Source organism: Piliocolobus tephrosceles, chromosome X (genome assembly GCF_002776525.5).
Source record: "Piliocolobus tephrosceles isolate RC106 chromosome X, ASM277652v3, whole genome shotgun sequence".
NCBI lineage: Eukaryota > Metazoa > Chordata > Mammalia > Primates > Cercopithecidae > Piliocolobus > Piliocolobus tephrosceles.
In genome coordinates, this window is record NC_045455.1 from 36,515,965 (window position 1) to 36,533,890 (window position 17,926).

At 36.1% G+C, this 17,926-nt stretch overlaps 1 protein-coding gene across 9 annotated transcripts in view; it reads left to right on the forward strand.

Annotated features, from left to right (window-relative positions):
• RBM26 (RNA binding motif protein 26) overlaps positions 1-6,082 on the forward strand; it is a 95,905-nt gene extending 89,823 nt beyond the window's left edge. For all 9 annotated transcript variants that reach the window (XM_023185837.2, XM_023185844.2, XM_023185895.2 and 6 more), the window contains one exon: positions 2,900-6,082. Coding sequence is in view for 1 of the 9 variants with exons in the window: in XM_023185895.2 (XP_023041663.1) it covers positions 2,900-2,923 (24 nt within the window). In the remaining 8 variants the exon portion in view is untranslated. The remainder of the gene's footprint in view (positions 1-2,899) is intronic.
• The last annotated feature ends 11,844 nt before the right edge of the window (positions 6,083-17,926 follow it).

Genomic DNA, 17,926 nt, shown 5'->3' on the forward strand with positions numbered 1-17,926 from the left:
TGAATGAATGAATGCATATTTAAATATCCAATCATAGAGTGACAAATACCTCCCTTGTTAATTCTTATCAATTTTCCAAAAATCTCTTGAAGATATCCTCAGTCACTGGGAGCATTTTACTAAGCAATTGATACAGTTCAGGTTTGTCACTGGTGGGGTAACAAGTACTGATGGAGGTATACACATATGTAGACTTCGTGGAGTTTCCACAACATTTAGTAAGGCATTAATATTTTGGGGTAATAAATGTTGTAGTCTGTTTCAGAGGTAAAATACACTTTTCGTTTCTGTCAGTGTGTATGATTAGAAATACTAAGAGTCACCAGTCTAGTCCATCCCACTAATTTTTATATCCAAAGGTGACCTAGTTTAGAATACTAGACAAGGTTTATAAGAGATTTAGCTTTTGGTCCCAGTTCTGCAACTTAACTCTGTGGCCTTAGGCAAGTCTCTTGCCTTATCCAGGGTTGTTTCCTTGTCTGTAAAGTAAAAAGAGTTGGACTAGATGATCTCTAAGGTCCCTTTTACATCTGTAGTTTCCCTGGTACTGTATTAGTGTTTGATACAAAACAATTTAATATAAGCCAGTTCTCCCTGTTGTCGTCGTTGTTTTCTATCATTTTATCATTGGAAGCAACTTGGATTTGGTTATGATAATTTATATGATGCCTCTTGGTACAATTTTGTGTATAGTGTTCTTACATGCTTGCATTTGCCAGCACAAATCACTTTCAGCCTATAAAATAGAGATGAACTTCTGTATTCACTAGCACTTCCTTTTCCCAATTGTAACTTTTCATTTTCTGTCTAAATTCAGAGTTTTAAAGTAGAAGTACTTGCTAGTAGTGCACATACAGTCAGTTCTCTCACCAGTATGGATTTAAATTCTCCTTTCCATCTCAGTTTATTCTTTAAAAAAAAAAAACAAAACAAAACAATATGCTACCTAAAACTAGAAACACATTTTTTTAATTCTGCAGCTCTCCTAACAGATTATTTTGCTTTAGTATAGACCTGGGCTGCAGACTGATTTGGGAGTTGGAAAAGGATTGAGGACAGCAATGTAGGTCACCTCATCCTATAGGAAAAAATTGAGGAACATTGTGTATTACTGGTTAAAAGATTGATTAGGATTATTTCAAGGGATGGTTGAGTTGTCGTTTTACATATTTCACCCAATATTTTGTGTCTCTACTTAAGCAGTGTTGTTTTAAATGTTACTGGATAATTGTAACATATCAAATTAAATTTTATATTTAACTGATACCCAAGCATTCGATGAAAACATGTTGCAGGAATGGGAGAATATTCCATAGCTTTTGTTTTATTGTGACTTGATTAAGTATGACAACTAATAGTTTAAAGACAGGACTTCACTGTTTTAGCTGATTTCCTATAGAAAGTGTGGCTAAGTTTAATGGAAAGAAATGTCTTCTTACTAGAACTGATTTTGGGGGACTCTATCCACTCTTACTTACTTGGAACACTCACCGTTGCCTATAAGGGTTCAAAAAGGAAGCAACAGTTGCTTATTTGGTATGTTGAAATATCACTGGCTATTTTAGAGTATGAAGCAAACTTTATCAATGTTTCCTTTCTTTTCCCCCTTACAATGTAGACTAATGATAGAAAACTAGTTTTAGTTCTTCTAGAATTTATATCAATTTTGTAAGCTCCACCCAACACACACACACACACAGACACACCCCGCCCCACTTACAAAAGTCTGTATTAGCCTTTTAAAACAAAAATTTCCTGCGTGAAATTCTGGCTTAGTTAACTTTTTGGTCTTTCTCTCGGGGCTTTTCTAGTTCTTATAAAATACTATACATTACAAATGAAAATTTAATGCATAATTAAATTACTAGTGTACAATATTTGTAAGACAAGAAGAAAATTTCCTTTTCCCAGATCTCAGGAACTACCTTGTTCCTGTTAACTTCTTGAACTGGCTAGTTGCTCAAAGGTATGTATACAGGACTTTAGAGAAGAGCAGTGTTTAAATTTTTCCTTTCTGATCATTATATACCTATCAGATGACAACAGATAATCTTCCAAAGTTGCTACCTAAAAATCCTAGGAAAGAAACTGGTGAACATGACTGCCATTCCCAATAATTGCTAATGAAAAACATCAAACTTGCTTAGTAGAAAAACACCTAATTTGGTAATAACTTTCTTGCCGTTTATCCATATTATGTGCTTGTTACTTAATGTAATTAAAAGCATTTTAAAATTCTACTTTTTTTTGTATCTACTTTTTATACTTGCTGCTTCCTAAATTCCTAAATTCCTCCCTCACTGTTTATTTCATCCATCTACTCATTTTCCCATCATCCAAAGTAAGCCTCTCCTTATATACCAGGCACTGTCTGATTTCCATGTATTCCTTTTATTTTTACTGTGGGCCTTTGTGCTTAGTATACTTTTACTTCATATAATGTGATTAACAAATGAAGTGATTATCATATGGAGTTTAAGAAAATTAGATGTATCTTGCAATTACTTTGAAATCTTTGGGAAACCTTAAGAAAATTGTTTCTCTTTTCATTTTCATTTACAAAGTCTTGGAATTTGTTCATGATTTCTTAAAATTTATTTGCCTACCCACATCTGTGTGAAAATTTTCCATATCAGTTACTAGTTTTTCTAATGAAAATTTTAGACCATAGATATGTTGTATGCTGTGATCTTTTGCAGCCTAATGTTTGAAGGAAGCATGATGCAGAGAGGTTTTGTTAAAATCATTTTAGCCTTCCTGCAACTTTGATTTTGATTTCTTTCTCAAATAGATTTTTTTAATGTTTAGAAAAGTTGGAGGTCAATTTATGATGTCATTCAAGTTTTAGATTTATTTGCTGTTTTCAAAGTTTTTTTTTAATAGTCTTCTCTTTTTCCAGCAGAGAGAGATCATCATTGCCTGAATTCCCTTAGCTTTGTGACTGCAAGAGCAAGACCAGTTCCTGTCTGGAGACGACTGTTACAATAATATCATCCTGTTATTTTATGTTCACTCTTTATCAATTTGAACAGATGTTTACATGTACTATAATTAGCATTTTATCTTTACAGTTCTCTAAGAGTACATCTGAGTTCAAAGTGTATCTGAATGTGTGCTCTGACCTTATTCTTAAATGTTTTCTCCCTGTACTTTATAGCCATTTATTTTTTAAACACCTTAAGAAGGAATGAAAAAGTTCTCTTGGATGACATATATTCAGTCTGAGCCAAATTGAGGATTGTGTCTAGGAAATCTGTAAAGCCATATACTACTGTGTTCATTAGCATGAACAATTTAAAATGAAAATGAATTAAAAAGTTAAACATGAGTTTGGTTTTAATTTTGGGGGGATCTTAAGATGTATTTCTGGGAGTAGGATAGCCACTTAAAATAATTTTGAATAGATGATAAAGTACTTTTTTATGTACTGTAACAGCTTGTGCATTTCTTCTGACTGTACTTTCTGATGATGTTGCCAAGGTCATTTACCCAAATATTTTTTAAAAAATTCTTAACTCTACAGAGCCAACAAAGAAAATAATTTTCTTCCAAGTGACAAATGATAATCTGTGGATTACAAGTCTTTTAAAACTTATTGTATGTCTTAACATAATTTTTTCACATTTTTTGGACTTTTCAATCAAGACATCAAAGATGACCTTTAAAGCAAGAGGAAATAGTATCGTGTGCCTAAAATTGGTAAAGACTAGTTTTTACCCATTTTAAGAAGTGTATGTCCAAATTATTTATAAGCAGTACGGCTTAATATGGCTTAGAATTACTTATAAAGAATATGATTAAATCTCATCCTAAATATGTACCCACAATATCCTTTCTATAATGGGCACCATAAGAAATGTTTTCACTTAGTTTCTGAGTATTCCTTCATAGATTCTCAGGAGGCATTTAAAAAGTTGAAAGCTATACTTGGTAGTAGCTATATTAGAAAAGTCCAATTTACACTGATTTTTATTCACTCTCGTTTTTATTTTTATCCAGTCATACTACCTTTATCACTTTTTTTTTTTGGTGCAAAGCTGAATATTCTGCAAATTTTTTTTCCTCTTGAGTATGCATTGCATTTGTCATGAAAAATAAAAAGAATGTAATAAACACATCAGTCATAATGTAAATTATCTGTTTTGATCCACATTGGACACAGCGTGGTTAATTTTAGGCTTGGTTAAAGAAAATACATCAATTAGAAAGTCTTCTAATATTTTAAGGACCTGGTAGCTTACAAGGCGCTTTTTTTTTTTTTTTTTTTTTTTTTAAATTGTTAAGACTTTTGGTTCACATTTACAAACTAGCCATAGGGTGTTCATAAATATTTTCCCAAAATAGTTGAGTATTTTTAATTTTGAACAAAGAATTTTCTGCCCTACTACAGTGGCTTACTGCTAGGGTAAAGACCATTGTCTGAAGACACTAGGTGTTAACAGTGTTGATTGCTTAATGGATATGGACCACATGCCACTACCTGCAGCTTTGTCATCCTGGTGTTTTTGGTTGGTTGGGTTTGGTTTTTCATTGTTTGCTTTTAAAATTAAAAACAAAGCAAAACAAAATTGAAGATACCGTTGAGAATCAGAAGTCAAGATGACTCTCACGAAGATCACTGCGCTTTTTGAAAATTGCTGTGAGATCTAGTCAGTTACATATTTAAAATCCCCATATGTTGATTAATTAAAGATAAGGTTTTCGTTATTTTCCTAAGTAGGATTCTCATGGAGCTATTGTAGATAACTGTACAGAATCACTTTTGTGTAATTGAACGAAGCAGTTTCCTCTGCATGATTGCATAATGAAAGCCTTTTATATATCTTTATATTTTTCAATATACTTAGATTTTACACTATTAAGCTGCTCTAGTCATGCTGTATTTTTTTTTAAATAGAGTTTATAAATATTTATGCTCAAAATACAGATCAACTGAATATTTTTGGTCTTGTTTACAAGATAAATCATACTTTAAAATGATACAGGCCCCTCAAGTGTCTTAGGAAAAAGTCATTGGTGCTATAAAACCTTTCAATATCATTTTTGAACCCATTGTTCAGACTCTGCTAGGTTTTAATCTGATTGCTTGTGATTTATGATAATGTAGCAGCAGCATAATTATAAAAGTGGTCTCTGATGTGTGGATAAAGAGCTCAGCCCATTAGAAACACATCGTAATTTAAGAATATGATGCAGAATGATCTTCTTATACTTACTTGTGCCCAGCTTCCCAAAAAGAAAATTGTTAAGAGGAAGGCAGTTAATTTGGCTAGAATTCAAAAACTCATTCAGCGTGACTGGTTTTCCCTTATTTCAAATGAAAAACTTTTGTAATACTAAAATACATAATCCTGCTTTGCTTTAAATTCCCATATCCATCACTCTAGAGGAGGCATAGTGATTCTTAAATATTCACAGAACATTTGATGAGTTGTAAAGAGATGTATTATTGCATTGTAGGTTTTTGCATTGATGTGTCGAGTTTTTTGTTTTGTCCCCATGATTTCCTTCCAGCACCTTAATGAATGTTCACATGATAGAATGTTTTAAGTATCAGCAAAGCATTCATGGATGCCTGTTTTTCATTCTCAGAAGGTTAAACCTGTTTTGGGTGTGATGCTACTTCAGAACATACTGTCTGGCACAAGATTTCTTCTAATAAGTGGTTTATTTTAACGCAATGTCTGTGGACTGTTGAATTGAAAAACACCAAAGGAGTCTTCTTGTTTGGAGACTGGATTGTTCCAGTTTTAAATACCTGTGCCCATAAGTATCCCATTTCATGAATGTGTGTTGGCATGGGGAAAAAATTTCCCTGCTCTTTGAGTGGAGCGAAAGCAATTGGTTAAGCTGTAGCAGCTTTTTTGTTTATTTTTTTAAAGTGATAATACAACTTGAACTGAAAAAAGATAAAACTTGAACTAGAAAACTACTCTTGTATGCTTAGAATGTTTATAGTATTAAATGTTTATGTGGGGTTGTCAACATTTTTATTATTTATAGTTGAATTATGTTTTGTTAAATCCATATTTATTATTTTTATATTTTGAAAATTTTTAAAATAAAAGTCTTACTAAAAACAGTTAATGTTTTAAAATTGTCCTACATCTTGCATCAGTTATATTAATTTATACTGGAAAAAAATTGCATTCATTAGGCATTACATTATTGAGAATTCTGAGAATGTTTATACAAAGAAATGACTCTACATTTCCTCTTCCCCTCTTTACTCTCCATTTTAAGTTGTATTAAGTCAATTTTGGCACCAATATGTCACTGGCTTAATGTCTCCTCCTTTCACACATACACAAATCCTCATGACCCTTCCCCCTAATTCCTGACTCCTTTACTGCTTGGAAGTTTTTCTCCTTATTCCGCTTGGCAGCCAAAAAATTCTTATTGTAAGTGATAAGTGTAAAAATACTATTCTGATGTTAAAGAAGGAATGCCATGGTTCCTGAAGTGCAGTTAGACACAAAGTGCTTATAATGTCAATTTGCAAAGCTGTTCAAAGTTTTCAGAACTTCTGTAATTTCCACAGTTCATCTGGACCATTTTTCCCCCGATCTGATTTGGCCTGCTTTTCCATCATTCAGCATGTTCATTTCATATTTAATAGTTTATTGAATGATGAATTATTTCAATTTTCATCGCATATGTATTTTCTGTCATCTGTAACGTGGTAACGTGACACTGCTGCTGCAGGAAAATACATTCTCATCTACAGATCACAAATTTGATAAAAGTCTAGTTAAAAGAGATCTAGTGAAGTAGAGGACTTTGGTTAATAATGGTACAATTATTTTAAAAAGTTACGTGTTTGTGTATATGCACACAAACACGTATGGCCACCCCCGTGGAGTAGTTGCAGATTAAGCATGTTGTCAGCCTTCACTTACCTGAAAAGTATTTCTGCACAATGAATGAATTTGTCCTTTAATCTTTTTTTTAAATCATATAATATTGTGGAGAAGCTAAACATTTTTAAAAGTGTGGAGGTAATATGATAGTCTGTCATTTATAAATGATCTCCAGACATTTTAAAAATGAAATAATTTTTACTGCCTTGTAACCTTTTTTCCCTTATGATATTGATACTATTTTTAATGGTCCCTCCATTATTTGAAGATGAATCAATGTAATGAATCAATTACCATTTTGGGAACTTAACCTCTCCACTTTTTAGTATAAGCAATGCTGTGAACATCATGCCTTTGATTATTCATAATATATTCTCAACTTCATGGTCAATATATATAGTTTTTAAAACTCGTGATACATTTTGCATTTTCCTTTACAAAGTAGGTATGTATAAATACCTAAGCAATAATTTTGCTTTGTTAACAGCATAAGTTATTTTTTCTGAAATGTGTTAGAACTTACTGAATTTATTCCATTTTCATAACAGAAACCAAATTATGCCTAATACAGTAGTTAAGCTCTGCTGTAGTAGTGACACTAGTATGGATATTTTACACAATATATAATTGCCAACATTTTGTATACCATAGCAGATTTTTTTTTTCTTGAAACTACAGATGTTTTATAAGTTGTCAAGAAACTTTTGATAGTCTCATCATGAGTATCTATTGAAAGATATGGGAGATAATCTTTATTTTTATTAAATAAGGTAAAATAAGTGCCAGAAGCAGGATTGGAATTTTCATTTCTCATACTATATTTACTGTGAGAATTCACAGAACCGCCAAATAAAAACTCAAAGACGTCCCCATATTTTTAATCAACACTCCAAACGCCTTTTCTCCAGAAAAGCAATTTGTGTTTTCCCCCATGAACTTCATACTGATACAAATAAAGCATCAATTGGACTATCAAAAGAAAACTAGATAATGTTTTTCCTTTTTTTTTTGTCATAAACAGAAAAGGCTTTTTTTTTTTTTTTTTTTTCTTTTGAGGCAGGGTGTTATTCTGTAGCCCAAGTTCAAGTGCAGTGGCTGATCGCGGCTTGCTGCAACCTTGACCTCCCTGGGCTTAGGCAGCCCTGTTTCGGTTTTCCAAGTAGCTGGGACTATAGGCACGCACCAGCACGCCTGTCTCATTTTTGTGTTTCTTGTGGAGACGGTTTGCTGTATGTATTTCCCAGACTAGTCTCGAACTCCAGCTCACATAATCTGCCTGCCTCAGCTTCCCAAAGTGCTGGGATTACAGGTGTAAGCAGCGGCGTCCTGTTCATTTTTGAAACCATAATTCACTTCATTGGAAAGAAAGTTTCCTGCAAACCATGAATATTTTCGTTAGCTATTCATATACTGGTCGTATTTTTATTCAAGTGGAAATGAGAACATTTTGTACACATAATGACATTACTTTGAATATTCAAGGGTTTGCAATACTATTGACAGTTTTCTTAAATTCTCAGTCTTTGTTTCACTTTATAAATCTTAAGATGTGTGTTACTGAAGCAGTAGTACATTTTGTATTCGGAGCTCTGAATCATGAAACTGATTAGTATGCAGTGTATGTGGGGGATTTTGAATTTAGGACATAGGTTAATAAAAAGACCATTTCATACTTCTGATTTTTAAGAAGAAAAAGTACAAGTGACAACAAAGCCTTTGAAGTCTTTGACATTTTTTGACTTTTAGTGTTAAAATGTTTTTTATTTATCCCCGAGATACATAAACCAAATCTGTCTGGAAATACAGGTGAATATTCATAATGTCAAGGACATTTCAAACCAGTTTTTGAAAGTTATTATCTATGACTTCAGACTTGACAAATTTCCTGTATTTTCAAATTGGAAATGTTAAGAAATACTTAAAAATTATATGTTTATAATGTTGGAGTTAGAAATTGTCAAAGTAGTTGAATATATAATGTTCCAATTTTACATTTTTTATCAGCAGCAGAAATTAAGGAATGTTAGGAAGGAGACTGGCACTTAACAGTGGTTATGTCTGATATAATTTCAAAAAAATCAAAAAGGCAACTCTTGGCAAAAAATATTCTTGATTACTGATCTGATTATTAATCATGAGCCCTCATGTGTCATTTGTCATACTAAAATGAAGACTACATATATTAAAAATCGTATAGAATCCTAAACAACCATTTTGGTTAATGGAAAGAAGAAGGGGCTTTTTTGCTTTGTCAAGATCTCCAGTGAAGCAGAGAGAATCCTTAATTTGGGATGCTTACAAAATAGAGCCATCTAAGGTATCATAGACGGGAAGAGGAAAATGGGTGACAAATTTAATCCTGCATTTGTGAAAGTTCTGTTTTAGGTTATAATCTGCCTGGAAGCAAGTAGTCCAGTTTGGCTGCTTCTCCAACTGATAAAGTTTATTGATCATCAAGTGACATTAAAACTTCCTAGAAAAGGGTGCATCCAAGAGCACATCTGTTCAAGGTCTTTCGTGTTGCTCCTGGGGGAGCCCTCAAAGTAGAGGTAATGATCAGCAACCTGAGTGGGTACTAAGGTACCCCTTTTTTTCTTTCCTGCCGGAAAAGCAGCACAATTTATATTATCACATAAGGGCATAACCATACCCTGCGACCTAATGTCAAGGTTCAACATTCCAAGATTTTTCTATGCTATGTTTACATAACTTTACCTGTGACCACTCTTGCCCAGTTGTACCTGGCAGTTTTCCCAGTGTGTGTACATAGGGCCTTCCTGTATGGAGATGTAACTGTGGTTGACCACAGCATGCCTCCAGATTTTATGGCCCTAAGAAGGGTTGGGGGAGGGAGAGAAAGGTTCTTACCTAAGATTTGACCAGAGTCTCTGGTCTTGTATTGGGATTCTATGTCAGGTTTCATTTGATGTAAGGGATCCATCGTTTTTAAAATACTGAAAACCAATGTTCTCTACCACATTTGAATCCCCAAATTTTGGTATGTTGTACTCTGTCTCCAATATAGCCCTCATCAAACTCTCATCCCACCTTTGTGTTTGTTTGTTTGTTTGAGACGGAGTCTCACTCTGTCGCCCAGGCTGGAGTGCAGTGGTGCCATCTCAGCTCACTACAAGCTCCGCCTCCCGGGTTCACGCCATTCTCCTGCCTCAGCCTCCCCAGTAGCTTGAACTATAGGCGCCCGCCACCCTGCCCGGCTAATTGTTTTTGTATTTTTAGTAGAGACGGGGTTTCACGGTGTTAGCCAGGATGATCTCGATCTCCTGACCTCGTGATCCGCCCGCCTCGGCCTCCCAAAGTGCTGGGATTACAGACGTGAGCCACTGCGCCCGGTCCCCCACCTTTGTTTTTTAAAAGTGTGAAGGACGTACAACCATTAGGGAAGATGAGTTTATAATTTTGAATCTCCCCCAAAAAGAAATTCCAATCCAATACAGTAATTATCTGTTAACACTGGTAATCATAAGCACATAAGGGCCTAATATTCAATCAGTTGATGAATCAATCCATGCTCAAAAAAAAAAAAAAAAAAAAAAGTTGACCTGGTCCTGCCTTAGGATTGTAGGCTACCAAGGCAGACAAGGTAAGCACAGATGAAATTATTATTTAGCCATATTCACTCTATATAATAAGGTAGTGGTTCCCACACTGCAAAGTATAATCACCCGGGGAGATTTTTAAAATCCCCATGCCTGGGTCATGCTACATGCTAATAACAGAGTGTCTGGGGATGGAAGAATTACTGGAGAATTCTACCAAATATTTAAAGAAGAATTAACACTAATTCTATACAATCTCTTCCAGAAAATAGAAAAGGAGAGAATACTTCATTTTGTGAAGCTGGAATTATTCTGTTGCCAAAACCAGAGACACAACTGAGAAAACTACAGGCCAATATCCTTATGAATATAGATGTGAAAATCTTTAGCAAAATGTTAGCAAGTAGAATTTAGCAATACTTTTTAAAGACCAAATGAGGGTTATTCCAGAGATAGAAATCTGGTTTAATATTTTAGAATTGACTACTGTATTATCAGGCTGAATAAAAGTAAATCACATGATTATATCAATCAGAGAAGAAGCACTTGACAAAATTCAGTGTTTGTGATACAGAAATGATAAAACTTAGGAAATTAGAAATTAGATGGTAACTACTTCATCTTGATAAAAAGCACCTACAAAAAAGCTACTGCTAATGTTCATTAATGATGAATGACTAAATTACTTCCCTCTGATAGGAAACAAGGCAGAGAAGTCTGCTTTTACATCTGTTAATTAACATAGTGTTGGAAATTGTAGCTAATGTGATAAAAAGCAAAAAGAAAAAATAGAGATTGGAAAGGAAGAGTTAAAACATTAAAACTCCCTATTTGCAGATAACATTGTTTACATACAAAATCCAATATGTAAAACAAGTAAGCTCAGTAAGTTTCCAGGATAAAAGATAAACATACAGGTCAGGCACAGTGGCTCATGCCTGTAATCCCAGCACTTGGGGAGACTGAGGTGGGCAGACTGCTTGAGTATAGGAGTTCAAGACCAGCCTGAGCAACATAATGAAACCCTGTCTGTCAGTTTCATGACTATGCCAAATGTCATGCCCAGGGTCAGGTTCCAGCCCATGCTGGAGTGGAGTGGGTAGATGAGCAGAAAGAACACTTGGGGAACCATAGACAGGTGAAAGATGATTTTATTCAGCAGCTTTCATAAACAGCTCTCTCCTCCCTGTCTCGGCTGCTTAGTCAGGCGGCCCCCACACAGAGCTGTGCAGGCAGCTCTCTCTCCCTTGCCTTCGGGGTCAGCAGCTAAACTCTCTCTCTTTGGGCACGAGCAGGCCGAGCTGTGTCCTGGCTCCTCTCTATCTGTCTGCAAAGACGGACAGCTTTGGCTCTCTCTCTTTCTCTGGGTGCCAGTGTGCCTACACAGTGTCAACAGGGCAATTATACCTTTTACTGACAATAGTGGCATAGAGCCAAGTGATGAACCTTCCCTATGTTATGGCTATGGTGGTGAACTCCTTTCTGTTATGTCTATGTGGTTATGATAACAAGTGAAGTTACACACCTGCACTCTAGACTCGCTGAGTCACTCTGGATATTTAGCTCGGCCTATCCTTGACCAAAGTACTTCCATGTTCCTTACACCGCCTCTACCAAAAAACTACAAAAACTACCTGGGTGTGGTGGAACATTCCTGTGATCCCAGCTACTTGGGAGGATGAGGTAGGAGGATCGCTTGAGTCCAGGAAACAGAGGTTGTAGTGAGCCATGATGGCACCACTGCACTCCATCCTGGACGACACAGTGAGACCTTGTCTCAAAAAACAGCAAAAACTCCAAAACCAAAAAAGATAAACACACAGAAATCAATTACGCAAGTGAGAAACAGACTCGTGGTTGCTAGGGGTTATGAAGGTGGTGGGGGTGGGAAGGAAGTAGGTGGGATTGTAGAAGGGCCACATGAGGGATCGTTATGGTGATGGAAACATTCTGTATCTTGACTGTATCACTGTCAGTATTTTGGATGTGATATTGGACTACAGTTTTACATGACAACACTATTGGGGGATATATGGAAAAGGACACATGGGATCTCTGTATGTTATTGCTTACATCTTTGTGAATTTAAAATATCTCAAAAAGTTTAATTTGGAAAAGAGAAAAAAAGTAATCAAAGGCAGAATAACATCTAACTAGCAACATATTGGACATGCAGAAATGCCCTGGAGGGATATGTGCTCCCTATTAAGAATGAACTTGGGAAAGCAAGAATTGGAGATATAGAAAAGGAATAAATTGAGTGTGCTCACCTGAGAGTTTCTGGAGGCACTGCAGACTCATTTCTCTCAATTGTTTCACTGCAACCAGTGCCAGTAAGTGCCACATGCATGTTGCTTCTTTTAAACTTCCACCAGTATTGCTAACTAAAAGAGACTCTAGACTAAGAAATGGCAGATCTCACCTACCTCAAAAAGGTGGATGACAATGAAAACAACTAATGTTTGCTTTGCTGTCTCTGCTTTCACCATAGATCAGGAAGGTTGAAATCATCCGAAACGGGAGGAGACAGAAAAAACTCGTAACTGTAAATTAAACACTCTGAAGGAAAGAGACAGTGTTATGGGAGTGCAAGGCAAATGAACCTGACCTAGGATGATGTGAGAAAAGGCTTCTTATAAAAAGTTCAGTTGAGATCTGAAAACTGAAAAAGAGTTACTAGATGGGGAGTATATTCTTGATAGAATGAACAGTTTGTGCAAAAATATAGGGGGACCAAATATGATGCATTTGAAGAGCTGAAAGGCCAGTGTGGCTGCAGTGCAAAGACATAAAATTTGAGAAATATCGATATGGAAATCTAAATTTAACTGATAGTTAAGAATTAGACTCTCTAGAGATCAAATAGAGAATGGGCAGCTCTCCATTTAATCTAGGTAGTGTAGGCTCATTCTGCAAAGGAGAAGTAGAAGGGGCAGTCAAAGAGGTAGGAAGAAAACAGGAAAGGGAGTTAAAGAGGCCAAAGTAAAAAAAAAAATAAAATGGCTTTAGGAATGAGGGAATGACAAACAGTATCAAGGATTGCAAAGTAAGACAACGAAACATAAAATATACCTTGGAATTTAGGATAAGGAAGCCGTTGGTAACCCTGGAAGGTGGTTGTTTTGTTTTGCCTGCTTGCTTTTTTAAAATTATTATTATTATACTCTAAGTTCTAGGGTACATGTGCACAACGTGCAGATTTGTTACATATGTATACATGTGCCACGTTGGTGTGCTGCACCCGTTAACTCATCATTTACATTAGGTATTTGTCCTAATGCTATCCCTCACCCCTCCCCTCACCCCACAATAAGCCCTGGTGTGTGATGATCCCCATTCTGTGTCCAAGTGTTCTCCTGGTTCAATTCCCACCTGTGAGTGAGAACATGAAGTGTTTGGTTTTCTGTCTTTGCGATAGTTTGCTCAGAATGATGGTTTCCAGCTTCATCCATGTCTCTACGAAGGACATGAACTCATCCTTTTTATGGCTGCATAGTATTCCATGGTGTATATGTGCCACATTGTCTTAATCCAATCTATCATTGATGGACATTTGGGTTGGTTCCAAGTCTTTGCGATTGTGAATAGTGCCACAATAAACATACATGTGCATGTGTCTTTATAGCAGCATGATTTATAATCCTTTGGGTACATACCCAGTAATGGGATGGCTGGGTCAAATGGTATTTCTAGTTCTAGATCCTTGAGGAATCGCCACACTGTCTTCCACAATGGTTGAACTAGTTTACAGTCCCACCAACAGTGTAAAAGTGTTCCTATTTCTCCACATCCTCTCCAGCACCTGTTGTTTCCTGATTTTTTCATTGCCATTCTAACTTTCATTGCCATTCTATCTTGTGTGAGATGGTATCTCATTGTGGTTTTGATTTGTGTTTCTCTGATGGCCAGTGATGATGAGCATTTTTTCATGTGTCTGTTGGCTGCATAAATGTCTTCTTTTGAGGAGTGTCTGTTCATATCTTTTGCCCACTTTTTAATGGGGTTGTTTGATTTTTTCTTGTAAATTTGTTTAAGTTCTTTGTAGATTCTGGATATTAGCCCTTTGTCAGATGGGTAGATTGTAAAAGTTTTCTCCCATTCTGTAGGTTGCCTGTTCACTCTGATGGTAGTTTCTTTTGCTGTGCAGAAGCTCTTTAGTTTAATGAGATCCCATTTGTCAATTTTGGCTTTTGTTGCCACTGCTTTTGGTGTTTTAGACATGGAATCCTTGCCCATGCCTATGTCCTGAATGGTATAGCCTAGGTTTTCTTCTAGGGCTTCTGTGGTTTTAGGTCTCACATTTAAGTCTTTAATCCATCTTGAATTAATTTTTTGTATAAGGTGTAGGGAAGGGATCCAGTTTCAGCTTTCTACATATGGCTAGCCAGTTTTCCCAGCACCATTTATTAAATAGGGAATCCTTTCCCCATTGCTTGTTTTTGTCAGGTTTGTTAAAGATCAGATGGTTATAGATGTGTGGTATTATTTCTGAGGGCTATGTTCTGTTCCATTGGTCTACATCTCTGTTTTGGTACCAGTACCATGCTGTTTTGGTTACTGTAGCCTTGTAGCATAGTTTGAAGTCAGGTAGCGATATGCCTCCAGCTTTGTTCTTTTGACTTAGGATTGTCTTGTCCGTGCAGGCTCTTTTTTGGTTCCATATGAACTTTAAAGTAGTTTTCTCCAATTCTGTGAAGAAAGTCATTGGTAGCTTGATGAGGATGGCATTGAATCTATAAATTACCTTGGGCAGTACGGCCATTTTCACGATATTGATTCTTCCTATCCATAAGCATGGAATGTTCTTCCATTTGTTTGTGTCCTCTTTTATTTCGTTGAGCAGTGGTTTGTAGTTCTCCTTGAAGAGGTCCTTCACATCCCTTGTAAGTTGGATTCCTAGGTATTTTATTCTCTTTGAAGCAATTGTGAATGGGAGTTCATTCATGATTTGACTCTCTGTTTGTCTGTTATTGGTGTATAGGAATGCTTGTGATGTTTGCACATTAATTTTGTATCCTGAGACTTCACTGAAGTTGCTTATCAGCTTAAGGAGATTTTGGGCTGAGACCATGGGGTTTTCTAAATATGAAATCATGTCATCTACAAACAGGGACAATTTGACTTCCTCTTTTCCTAACTGAATATGCTTTATTTCTTTCTCCTGCCTGATTGCCCTGGCCAGAACTTCCAACACTATGTTGAATAGGAGTGGTGAGAGAGGGCATCCCTGTTTTGTGCCTGTTTTCAAAGGGAATGCTTCCAGTTTTTGCCCATTCAGTATGATACTGGCTGTGAGTTTGTCATAAATACCTCTTACTATTTTGATTCCATCCCATCAATACCTAGTTTACTGAGAGTTTTTAGCATAAAGGGCTGTTGAATTTTGTCGAAGGCCTCTTCTGCATCTATTGAGATAATCATGTGGTTTTTGTCTTTGGTTCTGTTTATATGCTGGATTACATTTATTTATTTGCATATGCTGAACCAGCCTTGCATCTCAGGGATGAAGCCAAATTGATTATGGTGAATAAGCTTTTTGATGTGCTGCTGGATTCGGTTTGCCAGTATTTTATTGAGGATTTTTACATCGATATTCATCAGGGATATTGGTCTAAAATTCTCTTTTTTTTGGTTGTGTCTCAGCCAGGCTTTGGTATCAGGATGATGCTGGCCTCATAAAATGAGTTAGGGAGATTTCCCTCTTTTTCTATTCATTGGGATAGTTTCAGAAGGAATGGTACCAGCTCCTCTTTGTACCTCTGGTAGAATTCGGCTGTGAATCTGTCTGGTGCTGGACTTTTTTTGGTTGGTAGGCTATTAATTATTGCCTCAATTTCAGAGCCTGTTATTGGTCTATTCAGGGATTCAGCTTCTTCCTGGTTTAGTCTTGGGAGGGTGTATTGTCCAGGAATTTATCCACTTCTAGGTTTTCTAGTTGATTTGTGTAGAGGTGTTTATAGTATTCTCTGATGGTAGTTTGTATTTCTGTGGGGTTGGTGGTGATATCCCCTTTATCATTTTTTATTGCGTCTATTTGATTCTTCTCTCTTTTCTTCTTTATTAGTCTTGCTAGCGGTCTGTCAATTTTGTTGATTTTTTCAAAAAACCAACTCCTGGATTCATTGATTTTTTGGAGGGTTTTTTGTGTGTCTATCTCCTTCAGTTCTGCTCTGATCTTAGTTATTTCTTGCCTTCTGCTAGCTTTTTAATGTGTTTGCTCTTGCTTCTCCAGTTCTTTTAGTTGTGATGTTAGAGTGTCAATTTTAGATCTTTCCAGCTTTCTCTTGTGGGCATTTAGTGCTATAAATTTCCCTCTACACACTGCTTTAAATGTGTCCCAGAGATTCTGGTATGTTGTATCTTTGTTCTCATTGGTTTCAAAGAACATCTTTATTTCTGCCTTCATTTTGTTATGTACCCAGTAGTCATTTAGGAGCAGATTGTTCAGTTTCCATGTAGTTGAGTGATTTTGAGTGAGTTTCTTAATCCTGAGTTCTAATTTGATTGCACTGTGGTCTGAGAGACAGTTTGTTATAATTTCTGTTCTTTTACATTTGCTGAGGAGTGCTTTACTTCCAACTATGTGGTCAATTTTGGAATAAGTGTGATGTGGTGCTAAGAACAATACATTTTCTGTTGATTTGGGGTGGAAATTTCTACAGATGCCTCTTAGGTCCACTTGGTGCAGAGCTGAGTTCACATCCTGGATATCCTTGTTAACTTTCTGTCTCATTAATCTGTCTAATGTTGAAAGTGGGGTGTTAAAGTCTCCTCTTACTATTGTGTGGGAGTCTAAGTCTCTTTGTAGGTCTCTAAGGACTTCCTTTATGAATCTGGGTGCTCCTGTATTGGATGCATATATGTTTAAGATAATTAGCTCTTCTTGTTGAATTGATCCGTTTACCATTATGTGATGGCCTTCTTTGTCTCTTTTGATCTTTGCTGGCTTAAAGTCTGTTTTATCAGAGACTAGTATTGCAACTCCTGCTTTTTTTTTTTTTTTTTTTTTCCATTTGCTTGGTAGATCTTCCTCCATCCCTTTATTTTGAGCCTATGTGTATCTCTGCACATGAGATGGGTCTCCCGAATACAGCACACTGTTGGATCTTGACTCTTTATCCAATTTGCCAGTCTGTGTCTTTTAATTGGAACATTTAGCCTATCTACATTTAGGGTTAATATTGTTATGTGTGAACTTGGTCCTGTCATTAATATGTTAGCTGGTTATTTTGCTTGTTAGTTGATGCAGTTTCTTCCTAGCATCGATGGTCTTTACAGTTTGGTATGTTTTTGCAGTAGCTGGTACCAGTTGTTCCTTCCCATGTTTAGTGCTTCCTTCAGGAGCTCTTGTAAGGCAAGCCTGGTGGTGACAACATCTCTCAGCATTTGTTTGTCTGTAAAGGATTTTATTTCTCCTTCACTTATGAAGCTTAGTTTTGCTGGATATGAAATTCTGGGTTGAAAATTCCTTTCTGTAAGAATGTTGAATATTGGCCCCCACTCTCTTCC